This window comes from Scyliorhinus torazame, chromosome 12 (genome assembly GCF_047496885.1).
Source record: "Scyliorhinus torazame isolate Kashiwa2021f chromosome 12, sScyTor2.1, whole genome shotgun sequence".
In the NCBI taxonomy this organism is placed as follows: Eukaryota; Metazoa; Chordata; class Chondrichthyes; order Carcharhiniformes; family Scyliorhinidae; genus Scyliorhinus; species Scyliorhinus torazame.
In genome coordinates this window covers 16,534,916-16,551,170 of record NC_092718.1, presented here as the reverse complement: position 1 = coordinate 16,551,170, position 16,255 = coordinate 16,534,916, and the positions used below count along the sequence as shown (strand labels likewise).

At 43.2% G+C, this 16,255-nt stretch overlaps 1 protein-coding gene across 2 annotated transcripts in view; it reads right to left on the bottom strand.

Annotated features, from left to right (window-relative positions):
• The window catches only part of pias1b (protein inhibitor of activated STAT, 1b), a 192,588-nt gene extending 177,349 nt beyond the window's left edge, over window positions 1-15,239 (bottom strand). The window contains exon 1 of one of the 2 annotated variants that reach the window (XM_072470471.1): window positions 15,187-15,239. In XM_072470471.1, the coding sequence (XP_072326572.1) occupies window positions 15,187-15,210 (24 nt within the window). In that variant the 5' untranslated portion in view covers window positions 15,211-15,239. The remainder of the gene's footprint in view (window positions 1-15,186) is intronic. The other variant, XM_072470469.1, reaches the window with a different exon arrangement.
• Window positions 15,240-16,255: the final 1,016 nt, after the last annotated feature.

The following is a 16,255-nucleotide window of genomic DNA, read 5'->3' as shown; positions in this document are numbered from 1 at the left end:
AAGCTGATATAAAATTAACAAACACACACACACAAGCATATGAATTGGGAGTCGACCAGTCGGTCATTCAGTAACATGACGATCTGACTGGAACTACCAACTCTATTTTCCCACCTACCTGCGATAATCTTTCACCCCTTTGCTTGGCAAGAATCTATCCAGCTCAACCTTAAAAATACTCAGACTCTGCTTCCAACACCTAGAATCCTGACCATGCAGGAGGCCATTCGGTCCATCGAGTCTGCATCACAAGAGTACTCCACCTCGGCCCACTCCCCCGCCTCATCCTAGTATCCCTGTACATTGATCATGGCCAATCCACATAACCTGCACATCTTTGGACACCAAGGGGTAATTTAGCATGGCCAATCTACCGACCTAACTGCACATCTTTGAACTGTGGGTGGGAACCGGAGCACCTGTTGAAGAAGAGAGTTCCAAAGCCTCACGACCCTCAGAAAAGATTTCTTCTCATCTGTCTTAAATGGTCGACCCCTTATTCTTGAATAGTGACCCCCTAGCTCAAGGCACTCCCACAAAAGGAAACATTCTTTCTACATCCACCCCGTCAAGACCCCCAAGGATCTTATGTTTCAATCAAGTTGCCTCTTTCTCTTCTAAACTCCAGCCTGTCCAACCTTTTCTCACAAGACAACCCACCCATTCCAGGGATTAGTCTAGTGAACCTTCTCTAAACTGCTTCCAATGCATTTACTACCTTTCTCAAATAAGGAAATCAATGTTGTACACAGTACTTCAGATGTGGTCTCACCAATGCCCTGCATAACTGAATCATAAACTCAAGACCATAAGACAAACCAGAAATAGGTCATTCGGCCTATCGAGTCTGCTCCGCCATTCAATGAGGTCATGACTGATCTGATGTAATAACCCTCAGCTCCATTATCCCATCTTGGCCCACAACGCTTGATTCCCTTTCTGATTATAAATCTGTCCATTTCAGCCTTGAACATACTTAACAATCCAGCTTCTCCATAGATTCACTACCCTCAGAAGAAATTCCTCCTCACCTCGGTCTTAAATGGGTGACCCCTTACTCTGTGATTATGCCCGCTAGTTCTACACTCTCCCACAAGGGTAAACAACCTCTCAGCACCTACCCTATCAAGCCCTCCGAGAATCCTATATGTCTCAATAGGCTTCTCATTATAAACTCCAATGAGTACTTATTCTCAACTTTTGTATTCAATTCTACCCGTAATGAACATAGCATTTTATTAGCTTTACTAATTGCTTGCTGACCTGCACACTTATCGTTTCCTGTACCAGTACACCCAGATCCCTCTGCAATCTCTCACCATCTAGATAATATGTTTCTTTTTATCCTTTCCGCCAAAATGGACAATTTCACATTTTGCTCATTTGTCAATCGTTTTTTTTTTAAATTTAGAGTTGTTATGGGCCAGGATTTAGAGAACTCCAAAGTGTATCATGGAGTTCACCTGACCCACAACTTTTAATAGATTGTGATATGGGGAGCACACGGCCCACTCTACAGGTGTGGTACAGCAGAAATGGAAAAGTCTTTTTTAAAGCAAAACAATGTTTATTCTATGAACTCAAGTTAACCTTTTTAAAACATAGTGAACATCTTAGCAACCATTAATTCAAATACAACCCCCAAAGAATACAACACTAAGTAATCCTTTAAGCTTTCCCTTTAACATCCATAAGACTTAAAACACCTTTTACCAGAAGCACATCAGGTTAAAGTCACTACTGTTATTAGTTTTAAATTACCAGGATCGATTTACAGTCTTTAGATGAGAGAGAGATTCATACACCTTCTGGCTGTGACTGCAGCTATCCAGCTCTGAAAACAAAACTAAAACACACCCTGCAGCAAACAGCCTAAAACAAAAGTAAAAAGCTGACAGACAGCCCAGCTCCACCCACTCTCTGACATCACTGCAGTAATAAACACCCATTTTTTAAAGATACTCTCACTACAGGTATTTATATACATATCCATTTATAAAAGGTACTCTCACATGACAGACTACCCAATTCATTTTTTCCAATTAAGGGGCAATTTAGCGTGGCTAATCCACCTAACCTGCACATCTTTGGGTTGTGGGGGCGAAACCCACGCAAACACGGAGAGAATGTGTAAACTCTACACGGACAGTGACCCAGAGCCGGGATCGAACCTGGGACCTCGGCACCATGCGACAGCAGTCCTAACCACTGCGCCACCGTGCTGCCCCGCATTTGTCAGATCTTTGTCCACTCACTTAACTCCATGTCCCTTGTGGCCTCCGTATGTCCTCTTCACAACTTACTTTCCTACCTATCTTTGTGTCATCAGCAAATTTAGCAATAATACCATTGGTCCCTTCATCTACGTTATTTATATACATGGTAAAAAGTTGAGGCCTCAGCACTGACCCCTGTGGCACACCACTTGCTACATCATGCCAACCACAAAATGACCCATTTAGGCCGGTTTCCTGTTAACTAGTCAAGTTTCTACCCATGCAATATGTTATCCCCTACACTATGAGCTTTTATTTCCCAAAATAACCTTTGATGCAGGATCTTATCAAACGTCTTCTGAAAATCTAAGCAGAGCACATCCACCGGTTCCCCTTTATCCACAGCACATGTTACTTCTTCAAAGAACGCCAATAAATTGGGATTCCAACTAAACCACAAGAGTATACATGTTGCACATTGAATTGAAAAAATGAAAATGAATAATAAATAAAAATCGCTTATTGTCACAAGTAGGCTTCAAATGAAGTTACTGTGAAAAGCCCCTAGTCGCCACATTCCGGCACCTGTTCGGGGAGGCTGTTATGGGAATCAAACCGTGCTGCTGGCCTGCCTTGGTCTGCTTTCAAAGCCAGCGATTTAGCCCTGTGCTAAACAGCCCCATTACTCACGCTTGTATTTTTATTCATACATACACACACTTACAATAATCATTGGCTTAACAAACATTCAGACAACACTAGCTGGGACTAGAGTAGCTGAGATTCAAGATTGAGTTGTTCTACCACTTCAAAGCAATTTCAAGCACCTAGAGATTTAAACTAGTAATCTTCCATTTTGCTTTCACTAAATGACAAAAAAGAAACAACTCTGGTTCTAATAGGAATAAATACATATTCCAATCCGATAATACATTCCATTTTAGTCACATTACCTTCAATACAAAAGCGGTTGTTCACATACAACTCGCTTCCTCCTCACCTTCAAAAAGATCGAAGCCATTAATCAATGCAGCAGTGGCTAGTTATGTCTGCAGCTTAAGCAAAGACCTGGCTTTACTCTCTCCACTGCACACTAAAGTACTCCAATGTTCCATTGCAATAGTTGTAGTTTGAATGAATGTTAAAAGCTGCTTCCATTAACATAAGCTACAGATGTCACCAGACAATGGGGAGGGGAGAAACACCAAAACACAACTGACAAACTTCTACTCGGTTTTGAAACAGTGAAAATTAGCTAAAATGCATAATTATACAAATCACAGACGAAAAGGATCCATTTCTAACCTGAACTCGAGAAACTGAAAATGGAAACATTTTAATGTCCACAAATCAAATCAATACTTAAGGCTCAGGAACAATTTTGGGGTTGATTTATTTTTAGCTTTTTTTTGATCTAAAATCATGTCAGCGCTCTTCAATCAGTGCAAGTTGCACCCACGATGTTAATTAAAATGTTGCTTATGAAGATGGTCAAAAAGTTAATTGTTTCCTAATTATGCAAGTCAATGAGCTGTGAATGATCAGTAAGCGTTTCTATACACAGTCCCTGAAATCAGGTTGAAAACAATGCTGGGGGGGGGGGGGGGGGGGGGGAGAGAGAGAGAGAGAGAGAGAGAGAGAGAGAGAGAGAGAGAGAGAAGAGAGAGAGAGAGAGAGAGAGAGAGGAAAAGGCACACAGATAAGATCATAATGGGTAAGCATTTGGAATCTGCTTCTGGCCACCCAAAAGCTTTCACTTAAATCAACTCAATTTGCATAAGCTTCCCACAACCCCCCACCAAATGCTTATTGCATAGGCCATCACCTGAAGTACTAAAGACGCCTTTATTTATTTTTGACTGCAGAAGAAAACCATCCATGCACCAGCACCACACAATTAACAATGCTAAATACTGCTTCCTTACACTGGTGATACAGTAGCACATCCATGAAACGCTGATTTTATAATTCTACTAAGATTCTTTCAACAGGGTAAATATGATGAACTGAGACACAAAAGCAGTCTTGGCAATCTGAATACTAAAAATTCCAGGTACAGACCATAAGAGCATTGAAGAGGTGCCTGAAATTGTGAGGATGGCACAAGACAGACGAGCATGACATACCATGAGAACAGATTTCCTGCTAGGAGGAGCTACAAGTCCCAGCAACAATCTAACCTAAATTAAAATGTCAATGTAAAATCACCAATAGGGCAGACATTCCTTGAACCAATATCTAACTGTGCGGGCCGATGTCAGCAACAGCAAAAACTGGCATACTACAATCAACCTGGGCTCCTCTAGTTACAGTAAAGCCGGATTGCTTTTATTTATTGAATACTGCCGAGTCACACATGATACAAAATGCACATGCACAGGCAAAGTGACAGGATTGGGCTCTGTTGTTTGTCCGATGGTCAAAGAACCCAGCAACATTCACCAAGCTACACATCAAGAATAGCAAAGTACCATCGGGTGGCCACCACCTGTAGAATCAGACAATCACAAGAGAAGCCACCTACAGAAGAGAGGGGGGGAAAAAGTTCATGTGTGCCTGTACTTTTAACGAAAGTGCAAGTACACATTTGTGACTGACAGTATACTTAAATATGGTAATGGAAGTAATGGATCAAACATAGTTTCACATTCTAAAAAGGAATCTGATCAAATACCACACACATGACAGCAACAAAATCTCAACCGTAAAACTGAAAATTGGTACTAACTGAAATGTGTTAAGAAGTGGGAATGTAATTATAAGTTGCCATTATTACAGCAAACTAGAAGCTACTGGGAGTTCCCTGGGATTGCACACTGAACCTCCACAAGTAAGGAAATTAATAAAACTGGACGATATAAGATGGTTAAATATAATTTGTATGCCTGTTGATTCCACCAAGTTGGGTGGAAAGTGTGCTGAAAAAGAGACATAGTTATTCAAAAAGGATTACGGACAGGTTCAGCTCCCACTGAGAATATTGAGAGTAGAAAATGGTATTTAAAGGATCAAGTATGTAAAACCAATGAAGGAAACTGAAATTGAGAACAGTCCCAATAGTATAAGATACGTATTGCCAAACAACAGAAAGGCAGGATGCATTACCAGGTGCAAATGCAACAACTAAAGTTAAAAGATAAACTTTAGCCCACTGGAACAATATTTTTGGAATCTGAAAGTAGAGTTTACAAGGTCCATTTACACCTGTAAAGGGATCAAGATTGATATTTTCAAATTACTGATCACAGACACTGAAAGTTAATGTTCTCTGCACAGCTTACTTAATATAAAGAACATTGAATTTTCCACATTCAGGAGTCTGACAAAATTAAACGACTGCATTTTGCGATGTTTACCTTGTCATGTAAGGCTTGCTTGTGGACCATTAATATCACAGCGCGGTCACTAATAGCAACCCAAACTTTGCTAGCAGAAATATAATGTAAATTAAGCAAAGCACCTCCAGAATCAATAAACTCAGTAGGTGCTTATCCCAGATTCCAAGATACAGAGCTGGTAATGATAAATATTGGTCCATTTTGGCCAGCACATTTTCTGGCTACAGGCAGGCAATCTGCCCATACGGGCCTAATCCAGACATGAGGGAAGATTCCCAGGCAAGAAATTAAAATTGTAATTATAACTGTATCAAATGTACATTAGGTTGATTGCACACTCCTGGTGTCCCAAGCATAATACAAAATTTAAGTGGGAGCTGTTCTAAGAGGGCATTAGTACAAGCATTTAATTATTACATTCTTTACTAGCACCATAACTCCACAAAGGGTGAAGAAAATAAGCAGGCTCGAAATAAAAATGGTTCTTCAAATAAATTTGCATACAAGCAAAGTGGAAAAATACTGAATAATCTAAAATCAATTTACAGTAACATGGGATTCAAAAGTTAGAAAGTTGCAAGCTGAACAGCAGGGTATGGTATGTAACCCACCTAAGCAAATGCAGTGTATAGATTCTTGTAAATAAAAAGGGGAGCTCACAGATTTCAATTGAAGAAACCTATACACCTGGAGGAAAACGGAATTGATCAAGGGGAAATTCAGAACCATAGGCAGCTTCAAGACTAAAATAGTTTCTTACTCCACTGATGGGGATTATCTTACTAGGACTACATTGCTAGCTTCCAGCAACATCTACACCCAGAGTAGATAGACCGGTATCATAACCACCACCCACTTGAATACTTTTTTTTGTACAATAATAAAAAATCCTCAAAATGTCAAAGCTTGGTTTTGGTGATGTAAAGGGGCTGGTTTAGCACAGGGCTAAATCGCTGGCTTTTAAAGCAGACCCAGGCAGGCCAGCAGCACGGTTCAATTCCCGTACCAGCCTCCAATGTGGCGACTAGGAGCTGTTCACAGTAACTTCATTTGAAGCCTACTTGTGACAATAAGCGATTTTCATTTCATAAAGTCAATCAATTCCAGGTCATCAACGGAATTTTGATGAACTACAATAAGTCGGCATTGCCACCGACCATTTCAAATGCTTCAAAAGCAGATAATGCTGGAACTTCACACTATGCAAGACAGCTTCAGGTGTCCTACACCCAGGCATTAGCATTAGTTTGGTTTCCAGATGCTGGCTGGACATGCTGTGAACTTCAAACATTTTAATTTTTCATCTCAGGTTTATCATTTTTGTAGCTTCCTTTTAGATTTGTATTGTGTGAAATACCAATTTTGTTTTCATTGTACATCCCCCTTCGGCTCTCTCTACAGGTTCTCAGTTAATCAGTTTTGCCTCAATAGAGACTTTCTTGTTGTATTCATTCATGGGTGTGGGCGTCGCTGGCTAGCCCAGCATTTATTGCCCTTGAGAAGGTGGTGGTGAGCTGCTTTCTTGAACCGCTTACCTACATTGCTCAATTTCACTTCCGCTGAAAAGTACAAGAAACTCCACCTTCACTAGCAGGCAACTAATTATTTCAACCTGCAATGATGGACGAGAAGAGAAAAAAAGCATGGACCTACTTTCTGACTTCTTAAGCATCGCTAATCTTTATTTGTAGCTCATCTCCTTGGCACTTGGGGTCAGTTTTATTGCTATTTCCTGTATCATTTTTTTTTCATCTTCTGCCTGTGGTGTGCTGACCTAAACTGAAGATTGTACTGTGTATAGCCTGATCAGTGCTTTACAAAGTCTTAGCCCAATTTTGGTACACTACATTGTGTTTCATAGAATTTACAGTGCAGGAGTAGGCCAATCAGCCCATCGAGTCTGCACCGGCCCTTGGAAAGAGCACCCGACTTAAGCCCCACGCCTCCACCCTATCTCCTTTATCCCCGTAACCCCACCTAACCTTTTTGGACACTAAGGGCAATTTAGAATGGCCAATCCACCTAACCCGCACATTTTTGGACTGTAGGAGGAAACCGGAACACCCGGAGGAAACCCATGCACACACGAGGAGAGCTTGCAGACTTCACACAGATAGTGACCCAAACCGGGAATCAAACATGGGACCCTGGAGTTGTGAAGCAACTGTGCTAACCACTATGCTACTGTGCTTCTGGGTATATGCAATAGTAAGCCATTAACATTAATTACTTTCACCACATTTTCCGGTGTTGAAAGTGGCATCCAATAGTCCTGGTTCTCTTTCTCAATTTCACTTCTCTGCTTTAATAAGCATCCCACATTTTTTTCTTTAAAATGGAAGTGTTTAGTTTGTCTTTAAATGTAGTGCCAGCATACATCATAAATGACACAGCATCCCAAACACATTAAAACTGTAAAATGGTGTAGGGTCGATGTTGCAGAATTTGAATTAGTCAGTCTTGCAGCAAAATGTTCTACATCTGTAGGATAGATAACATTTCAGGACCATTTCTATGCCAATTTAAGGAAATTGAATATTTTCTAGTTTTAAAAATTGTTGAGTGAGACTTAAAAACATTTAATGTCAGCAAATCTTTGCCCTTTATGGTTCTAATAACATAATACACAATATCAAAACTTAGCAAGCCATGTGCTATGTTGACATAACATATTGTGCTCAATATACAGTATTTAACGAGCCTCATGACCACTATGTTATTCACATCACAATTAAAACTGACCCAACTGATAAAGCTACTGCGTCCCACAGAAGCTACTTTCCCCTACTTAACTGACGTTTGAAGGAAATATTATTGGCAAACATGACCAGCCAGGCCATGAAGGTCCTGGGCCTGAGAGATTAGCTGATCTGTCTCAGGCAGCTGTGGGCAAAACCGGTGTCAGCATGGAGAATAGTCAAACAGGGATCCCATTTCATAGAAATCATTGAATTTACAGTGCAGAAGGAGGCCAATTGGCCCATCGAGTCTGCACTGGCCCTTGGAAAGAGCACTCCACACTATGCCTGTAACCTCACCCAACCATTTTGGGCACTAAGGGCAATTTATCATGCCCAATCCAACTAACCTGCAGATCTTTGGACTGTGGGAGGAAACCGGAGCACCCGGCGGAAACCCACGCAGACACGGGAAGAACGCGCAGATTCTGCACAGCCAGTGACCCAAGCTGGGAATCGAACCTGGGATCTGGATCTGTGAAGCAACTGTGCTAACCAATGTGCTTTCAAATCAATACTTGGAACCATAGCTGGGAAGAAAATAGTGTGAAAGAACACAAACAGGTTTAGCTATGATACACTTCAACACTCAAATAGCTTTCTGGTTAGACACTCACACGACGAACAGCCACTAGGTGAGGAATGAAGGACTACTGGCACTTGGAAATCGGACTTAATTTGTCTTTGCATTAATATCCTGCCCAAACAAGTTTTTGCAGCAGTGGTTAGTTTCCACAACAAATGTTTGCTTTACTCAGTACAGACCTCTACTTTTCACCTGAAAGCTCCTGCCAGTCACTGAACCATAAGACACTGTTTCAGAGGTCATCAGCCTGAGCATATAAACTGCATTCCTGAGAATGGGTACCTATGGTACAATGCTTGAACATCTCAGTAACAATTTATTGGCTTTGTCTACCAGATACATACCGAAAAAGCCAATCCTTAAATGTAAGGCACCACAGCTTTACTCCTCCCAACTAAAAGTTGTAAATTCTCTGTAATAATGAAAGTCTGTCATTTTTTAACAGGCTGGGATATGATTTGTACATTTGGTATTGATATATAATTTTCCATCTTCCTATATTAAGATGCAGGAGGCTGCTGTTTGTTGCATTTTCCCCCAACCAAATCACACTAAGATTGGGAGCAAATTATATGCAAATTTGAAATCTGACATTGATAATATCTTTGGGTAACCACAATCCAAGAGATATGGACGAAAGGCGGATAAATGGAGTTAAGTTGCAGGTCACCATGACCTCACTGAATAGCACAATGTGTTCAAGGGGCTAAATGGCCTTCTCCTGTTACTAAAACCATGAAAGCTCTGATCCTGTCACTTTTGACATTGCACATTTGTGGAAAATTACAACCTATCCAGCAACTCGACTGCCGCATATTTAGCTTTAATTTGAAACCCAATTCTTAAATTATCAAAAATGAGCACACTACTATGTATGCGGGAAATCTGAATTCAAACAGAAAATGCTGGGATGCTCAGAAGGTGTGGCAGTATCTGTGAGAAAAAAAGAGTTACCATTTCAATTCAGTGACTTGATGGAGGGTTATTAATCTGGGGGTCAGTTAGCTCAGTTCGCTGGCAGCTAGTTTGTGATGCGGAGCGACTCCAACAGTGGGGGTTCAAATCCCATACCAGCTGAGGCCCTGCCTTCTCAACCTCGTCCGAGGTGTGGTGACCCTCAGGTTAAATCACCACCAGTCAGTTCTCTCTCAAAAGGGTGGGCTGCCTCAGGAACTATGGCAACTTTCATTTACCTGAATAATTAACTGTGTTTCACTCTCACAGATGCTGCCATACCCGAGTATTTCTAACATTTACTGTTTTTTATTCCAAGTTATCTACTTTTTCAAACTGTTTGTCTTTTCCTGAAGCCTTAAGTTATTCAGGTGTCTTTGATGTGTTAAATACCCACTATTTTACCATGATGTTCCTTTTAGGAACCCAATAATCAGTACATCAGTACACTTGTGGGCAGCACGGTAGCACAAGTGGATAAACTGTGGCTTCACAGCGCCAGGGTCCCAGGTTCGATTCCCCGCTGGGTCACTGTCTGTGCGGAGTCTGCACGTTCTCCCCGTGTCTGCGTGGGTTTCTTCCGGATGCTCCGGTTTCCTCCCACAGTCCAAAGACATGCAGGTTAGGTAATTGGCCATGAAAAATTGCCCGTAGTGACCAAAAAGGTTAGATGGGGTTATTGGGTTGCGGGGATAGGGTGGAAGTGAGGGCTTAAGTGGGTCGGTGCAGACTCGATAGGCCAAACGGCCTCCTTCTGCAATGTATGTTCTATGTACAATGATGTTCTTTGGTCATTTTTCCCACAACTCCCTTTCCTACACATATGCCAACACACAACATTTATTGAGGTCCTTTCTATAGAAGAGGAGCCTTGAGCAGTGGAGATCTTAAAAATTAATGGGTTTAATGGGGTAGTCATTGAAACATGTTTCCACTTATACGAGTAGGAAAAAAAATAAGAGGTGGTCACCAATTAACCCAACGAGGGATTCAGGAGTAATTTCTTTACTCAAAATTAAGAAATTGTGAACGCGCTGCCACAAAGAGTTGTTGAGGCACAGATACAATTAACGGGAAGCTGGATAAACAAATGGAGAAAGGAATAGAAGGATATGCTGACAGAATGAATAAAGATGGAGGCATATCTCAGAGCATAAACACAGACATGGTCAGATGGGCTAAATGGCCTGTTTCCATGCTGTAAATTCTGTGATGCTTTCTCTATGATTATGTTTCCTCACTCTCGGCCCCTGATTTTTCTGAATATGAATATGCTGGTGCTTATTTTTCCAATGCTGAACAGCAAGGACCAAAATGTCAACTACCTGCTCTCTCCAGGGGTTATGGGGAGAAGGCAGGAGAATGGGGATGAGAAACATATCTGCCATGATTGAACGGCGGAGCAGACTTGATGGGCCGAATGGCCTAATTCTGCTCCGTTCTTATGGTCCATAGATGGTGACTGACCTGTGTTTTGCCAGCTTTTTGTAGTTTGTTTCAAAATCCTTAGCTGTCAACATGACTATGACTAGAAGCATACTGTGAACATCAATCTAAAAACTGAATATTATTTGTATCAATTTTATTCTCAACACCATTTTTCAGAGAAAAACTAAGCAATTTTAGCTACCAACCCTTCATGCAGTCCCAACAAAAGCTGGGCAGCACGGCGGCGCAGTGGTTAGCACTTCTGCCTCATGGCGCCGGGGTCCCAGTTTCAATCCCTGCCCTGGGTCACTCTCCGTGTGGAGTTTGCACATTCTCTCCGTGTCTGCGTGGCTTTCGCCCCCACAACTCAGATATGTAGGGTAGGTGGCTTTGCCACTCTAAATTTCCCTTTAATTGGAAAAAGTGCGAATTGTATATGCTAAATTTATTTTAAGAAAAACAAGTTAAATTGAACAAATGTGGCAAGAAAAAAAAGCAAGAGCACATGCATAATATTGTTAACTATTACTTCTTTTTTCAGCAGCTCTCATCAAAATCACCCAAAGTATAACTACATAAACCCCATTTAAAACATTTGAAAATCCGCCAGGAACTCCGCAAAGAGCTGGGAACTATTTGCGTAACAGGAGTCACTCACTGCGGTAAATGGGAGGCAAAGGGCCACTTTTGAGGGAGAATTTGGTGTCTGTTGACCACAAGGATCTGGTTTAGCACAGTGGGCTAAATCGCTGGCTTGTAATGCAGAACACAGCCAGCAGCGCGGGTTCAATTCCCGTACCGGCCTCCCCGAACAGGCGCCGGAATGTGGCGACTTCACAGTAACTTCATTGAAGCCTGCTTGTGACAATAAGCAATTATTATATTATTAAAGGAGTAGAATTGCTGTTGACCTAGTCAGCTACCTTTGATGAGTTACGTTTTATGCTAAGTAACTGGGCAGATATATTGTGGAAATCAGTAATCTGCCTGGCTCCCAACAGGATATTACTGCAGGGTATTCTTTCAATCACTGTAGAATCATTATACAACAGGTAGGTTCTGCACTGCCTCTACTGCCAGCTTCAGAACAAACATAGACCTATTGATTTGAATTTGCACAGATTACATTATTCTGACAAACAAAAAAAATCCATTAGTAAGAAAATAAATATACAATAACTATAATTTCAAAGGTTTTTGTAAATCCAGACAGGAAGCACCCAAGAAAACATTTTTCAACAATGAAGATGTGACAGTTTTCAGAGTGAAGACCAATATCAGGACAATGCAGTTTATGTACGGATTGTTTTTGTGCAGCTAAATCTGCTGTTCCTACAAATTCTGCTGTACAGATATCATACAAAAACTTACCTCTGCTGTAAAATCTCAAATTCTCTTCAGGAGCTGGACTACAACAGGATTCTATCTTGTCAGCAGACATTCCCTTTTGCAGTGCTACTACTTTAATGCAGTGTCCATTGCTATGAAAAGTACGATTAAAGATTTACACAAAAATGTTAACCTATCTTCCTCCATCTATATTTCTAGATTTTTAAAAACTTTTTTGCTACTGAAGGAATTAGAAGTCACAAATCACAAAATTAATTAAAATGTTGACAATTTCTTTAAGTGCATTAAAAAAAATCAAAAGACCCATGTTGCATTTACAAGAATGAGCACAATTTTGACTTAAAAACAGAAGCTAATGTGTAGGCATACAACTAGAAATACAAATTATTTAATACTTGCATTCATTTCATTTTTGACAAGCAACAGGAAGAAATCAGTATTGAATGAAATGGTTTTGTTTTCCATTTTTTGCTAATCTGCAAACAGTTCCAGGTTAAACACAAGGATCAGACACAGCGGTGGTCCTTCTCTCACATACAACCTTCTTTACCTCATTAAGCCCAGCTTCAGAAGAACAACTTTTGCACCAAGTTACATTTATGTTATGCAATGCATCTATCCTCTGTTAAATAATAGCAAAGACTGTCCAAACTAACTTTGCACTTGTTGCTTACAGGCGAGTTTCAGTGGTTGCTTCAATATGAATTTACAACCTCACACCAGAGAGAAATCCACTGCTACACAAAACCCAATAAAAGCCAATTATTCTTCTTTTGCCTCCTGTCCCTGCAGATACAATCAGAATCTCTCAAATGAGATTCATGACCCCAATCTTTGCTCACTTTCCATCATCCTCACTGAAAATCTAGACAGATAGCCCAAAATAGTATATGACCCATTTACTTGTACATAGAATCACAGAATCCCTCCAGTGCAGAAGGAGGCCATGTGGCCCATCAAGTCTGCACCGACCCTCCGAAAGAGTACCATAACTTGGGCCCACTCCCCCGCCCTATCCCTATACTCCACCTAACCTTTGGGCACTAAGAAACAACTTGGCATGACCTATCCACCGAACCTGCACATCTTTGGACTATAGAAGGAAACCGGAGCGATTCGGAGGAAATCCATGCAACCCATTCTCAGGAGAACGTGCAAACTGCACAGTCACATATACCAAATGAATTGACCCCACAAGCATTATCGCGATTCATTCGCTATAGAATAAATTAAATCTACTGAGGCTCAGAAAATAAACGAGAAGTCAACTAATGGAATCACTCTGATATACACATATTGCATTTAACTCGTCAGTGGTTATTTGATGTAATGCATTGATTCCGGTATCTAACATCAAGCCGCATTTTCTTCCCAAGTACCAGCGACATAACGGGGTCATGTAACACACACACAATTTATAAACGGACAGGGCACTGAAGGATCTTAAATCTCCAAAGTGCAATTTGGATGCTTCATTAATGCTTCCAACACAAAACACACCAATACCCGGACCCGCTTTACTCAATACAGAACATCCCCATTAGACACGTTGACGCTGCTCAGTCTTAACAGCTCGCAGCACATTAAAAACACTCGGGAGCTAAACCGCTGATCAGAGAAGCAAAGCTCCGTGGAACAAGGAGCACGAACAAAATGCCAGCCGGAGAGTAAACTAAAACGCGCCTTTTCCAGAGGAGCAACGACGTTTATTTTTGACGAAAATATAATTAAAAAAACAAGAGCAGCAGGACTGCCACCGGCAGGAATGCAGTAAGAGACCCCAATACGTTGGCCGCTAAACAAGTGACAGGGTGGGGGGCAAGAAAGGAGAATTGGCTGCAGCTTTCAAAAATATATTAAAAACCTGCAGCTATAACAAGTGAACGGTGCACTTTTAACCATGTTAACGGGCGTGTGGGTTTTGAGATGGAATGGGGGGGGGGTCGATGCAATAAAAGTGGCTGGAAGTTAAAGACAAACAAAGGCGGGATACAAAAGCAAAGCGCACAAATCGCCATCGTCCTGATGCCCTGGACTGGCGGCGGCGCTGCCCGGGGTCACAGCCTCTGGGATGGCGGAGGGGGAATCGCCGCTTAGCCTCAGGCAGACCGGCCGCCAGCCTGAGAACTGCGGGCCGCTGTGGGTTACACGTGTGGGTGGCAGAGAGAGAAGCTGGCTGACCATCACCGCCCACCCCCGGCAAGCGCTCCGGCCCCCGGCCGCTTTGCGCTGTTTGTTGTTTTAACTTCAAATACCCGGCGGGGGCGCAGAGGGGGAACCACAAGTTGTCAACAGCCGGCGGTCGGGCAGGCTGGGAAGCCAAGTTGGGCGTCTTTCCCCCGCTGCGCCCGGGGAGCCGGTTGGTGCCTGCGGTTTATTCTCTCTTGTTTCTGGGTGATGGTGAAGCGCGGCCTAACTCTCGCCTCCCCTCGGCGGTCCCCGCCTCCTCACTCTCTCTCTGTATACCTCTCCCTCACACACTCTTCCTCTCTCGCTCTCTCTCTTTCCCCGCAATGAGGGGCACAGCCGGCGGGCGGGCGACCCGCACTCCAGCCGCAATCCGTCTGCGAAATTACCTTCAGTTCCGCACTGTCCGCCATCTTCTCGCGCTTCTCCGCGCAGGCGCGGCCCCGGTCGGTCACGTGGTGCGGCTGAGGGGGCGGGAGGCGGCACCATGACGTCATTAGACCGTTTGAATCTTCCCGCTTATTTTTCTCCCCGCGGCCCCGCCCCCTTCTCAACCCTGCCTCCTCCACAGCCCCACGCCTTCACAGCCCCGGCCCCTCTGCAGCCCCGCCCCCTCCACAGTTCTGCCTCCTCCACAGCCCCGCCCCCTCCTCAGCCCCGCCCCCTCCTCAACTCCACCCGGTCCGCTCCTCAGCCCCACCCCCTCAGCTCCACAGCCCTGCCCCCATCTCAACTCCGCCCCCTCCTCAGCCCTGCCACCCCAGCCCCACCCTCTCCTCAGCCCCGCCCCCTCCTCAGCCCCACCCCTCCACAGCCCTGCCCCCTCCTCAGCCCCACCCCCTCCACAGCCCTGAGTCCTCCACAACTCCACCCAGCCCTCTCCTCAGCCCCACCCCCTCCACAGCCCTGCTCCACCTTAACCCCATCCCCTCCTCTGCCCCACCCCCTCCGGATTGCCAACAGGAGTAGACCGTTCGGCCCCTCGAGCCTGCTTCCCCCCATTGGACAAGATCATAGCTAATCTGTTTGCGTTTATTTCCCTGAGATCCCTGTGGTGTTGGGTGTTCTAACACACAGAAGAGCCAACACAGTTGCATATGGTACAACACTTGTTTATTTAAACTTGCTATTTACAACTTGGTCTTTGCACTCTGCACGTGGGGGGCTCCCTGCTTGTGGTGTTTCAACAGCTCTTTCATGCTTCCTTCTCCCCAGACCTACTGACCTCCAGGTGTCGTGCTCGTGCTTTTTATGTGGTTGGTGTTCTTGTCTGTGATTGGTTGTGGTGTTGTGTACTCTGATTTGCCTGTTAGTGTGTCCATCATGATGTGTGTGTTTGAATATCATGACATCCCCCCTTTTTACAAAGATATGTGCCTACGTGGTAATAAATATGATCGTGACGTGAGTGCATCTAAGAGTGTGTGTGTGTCGTGTGCAGCATGTGTCTATGACGGA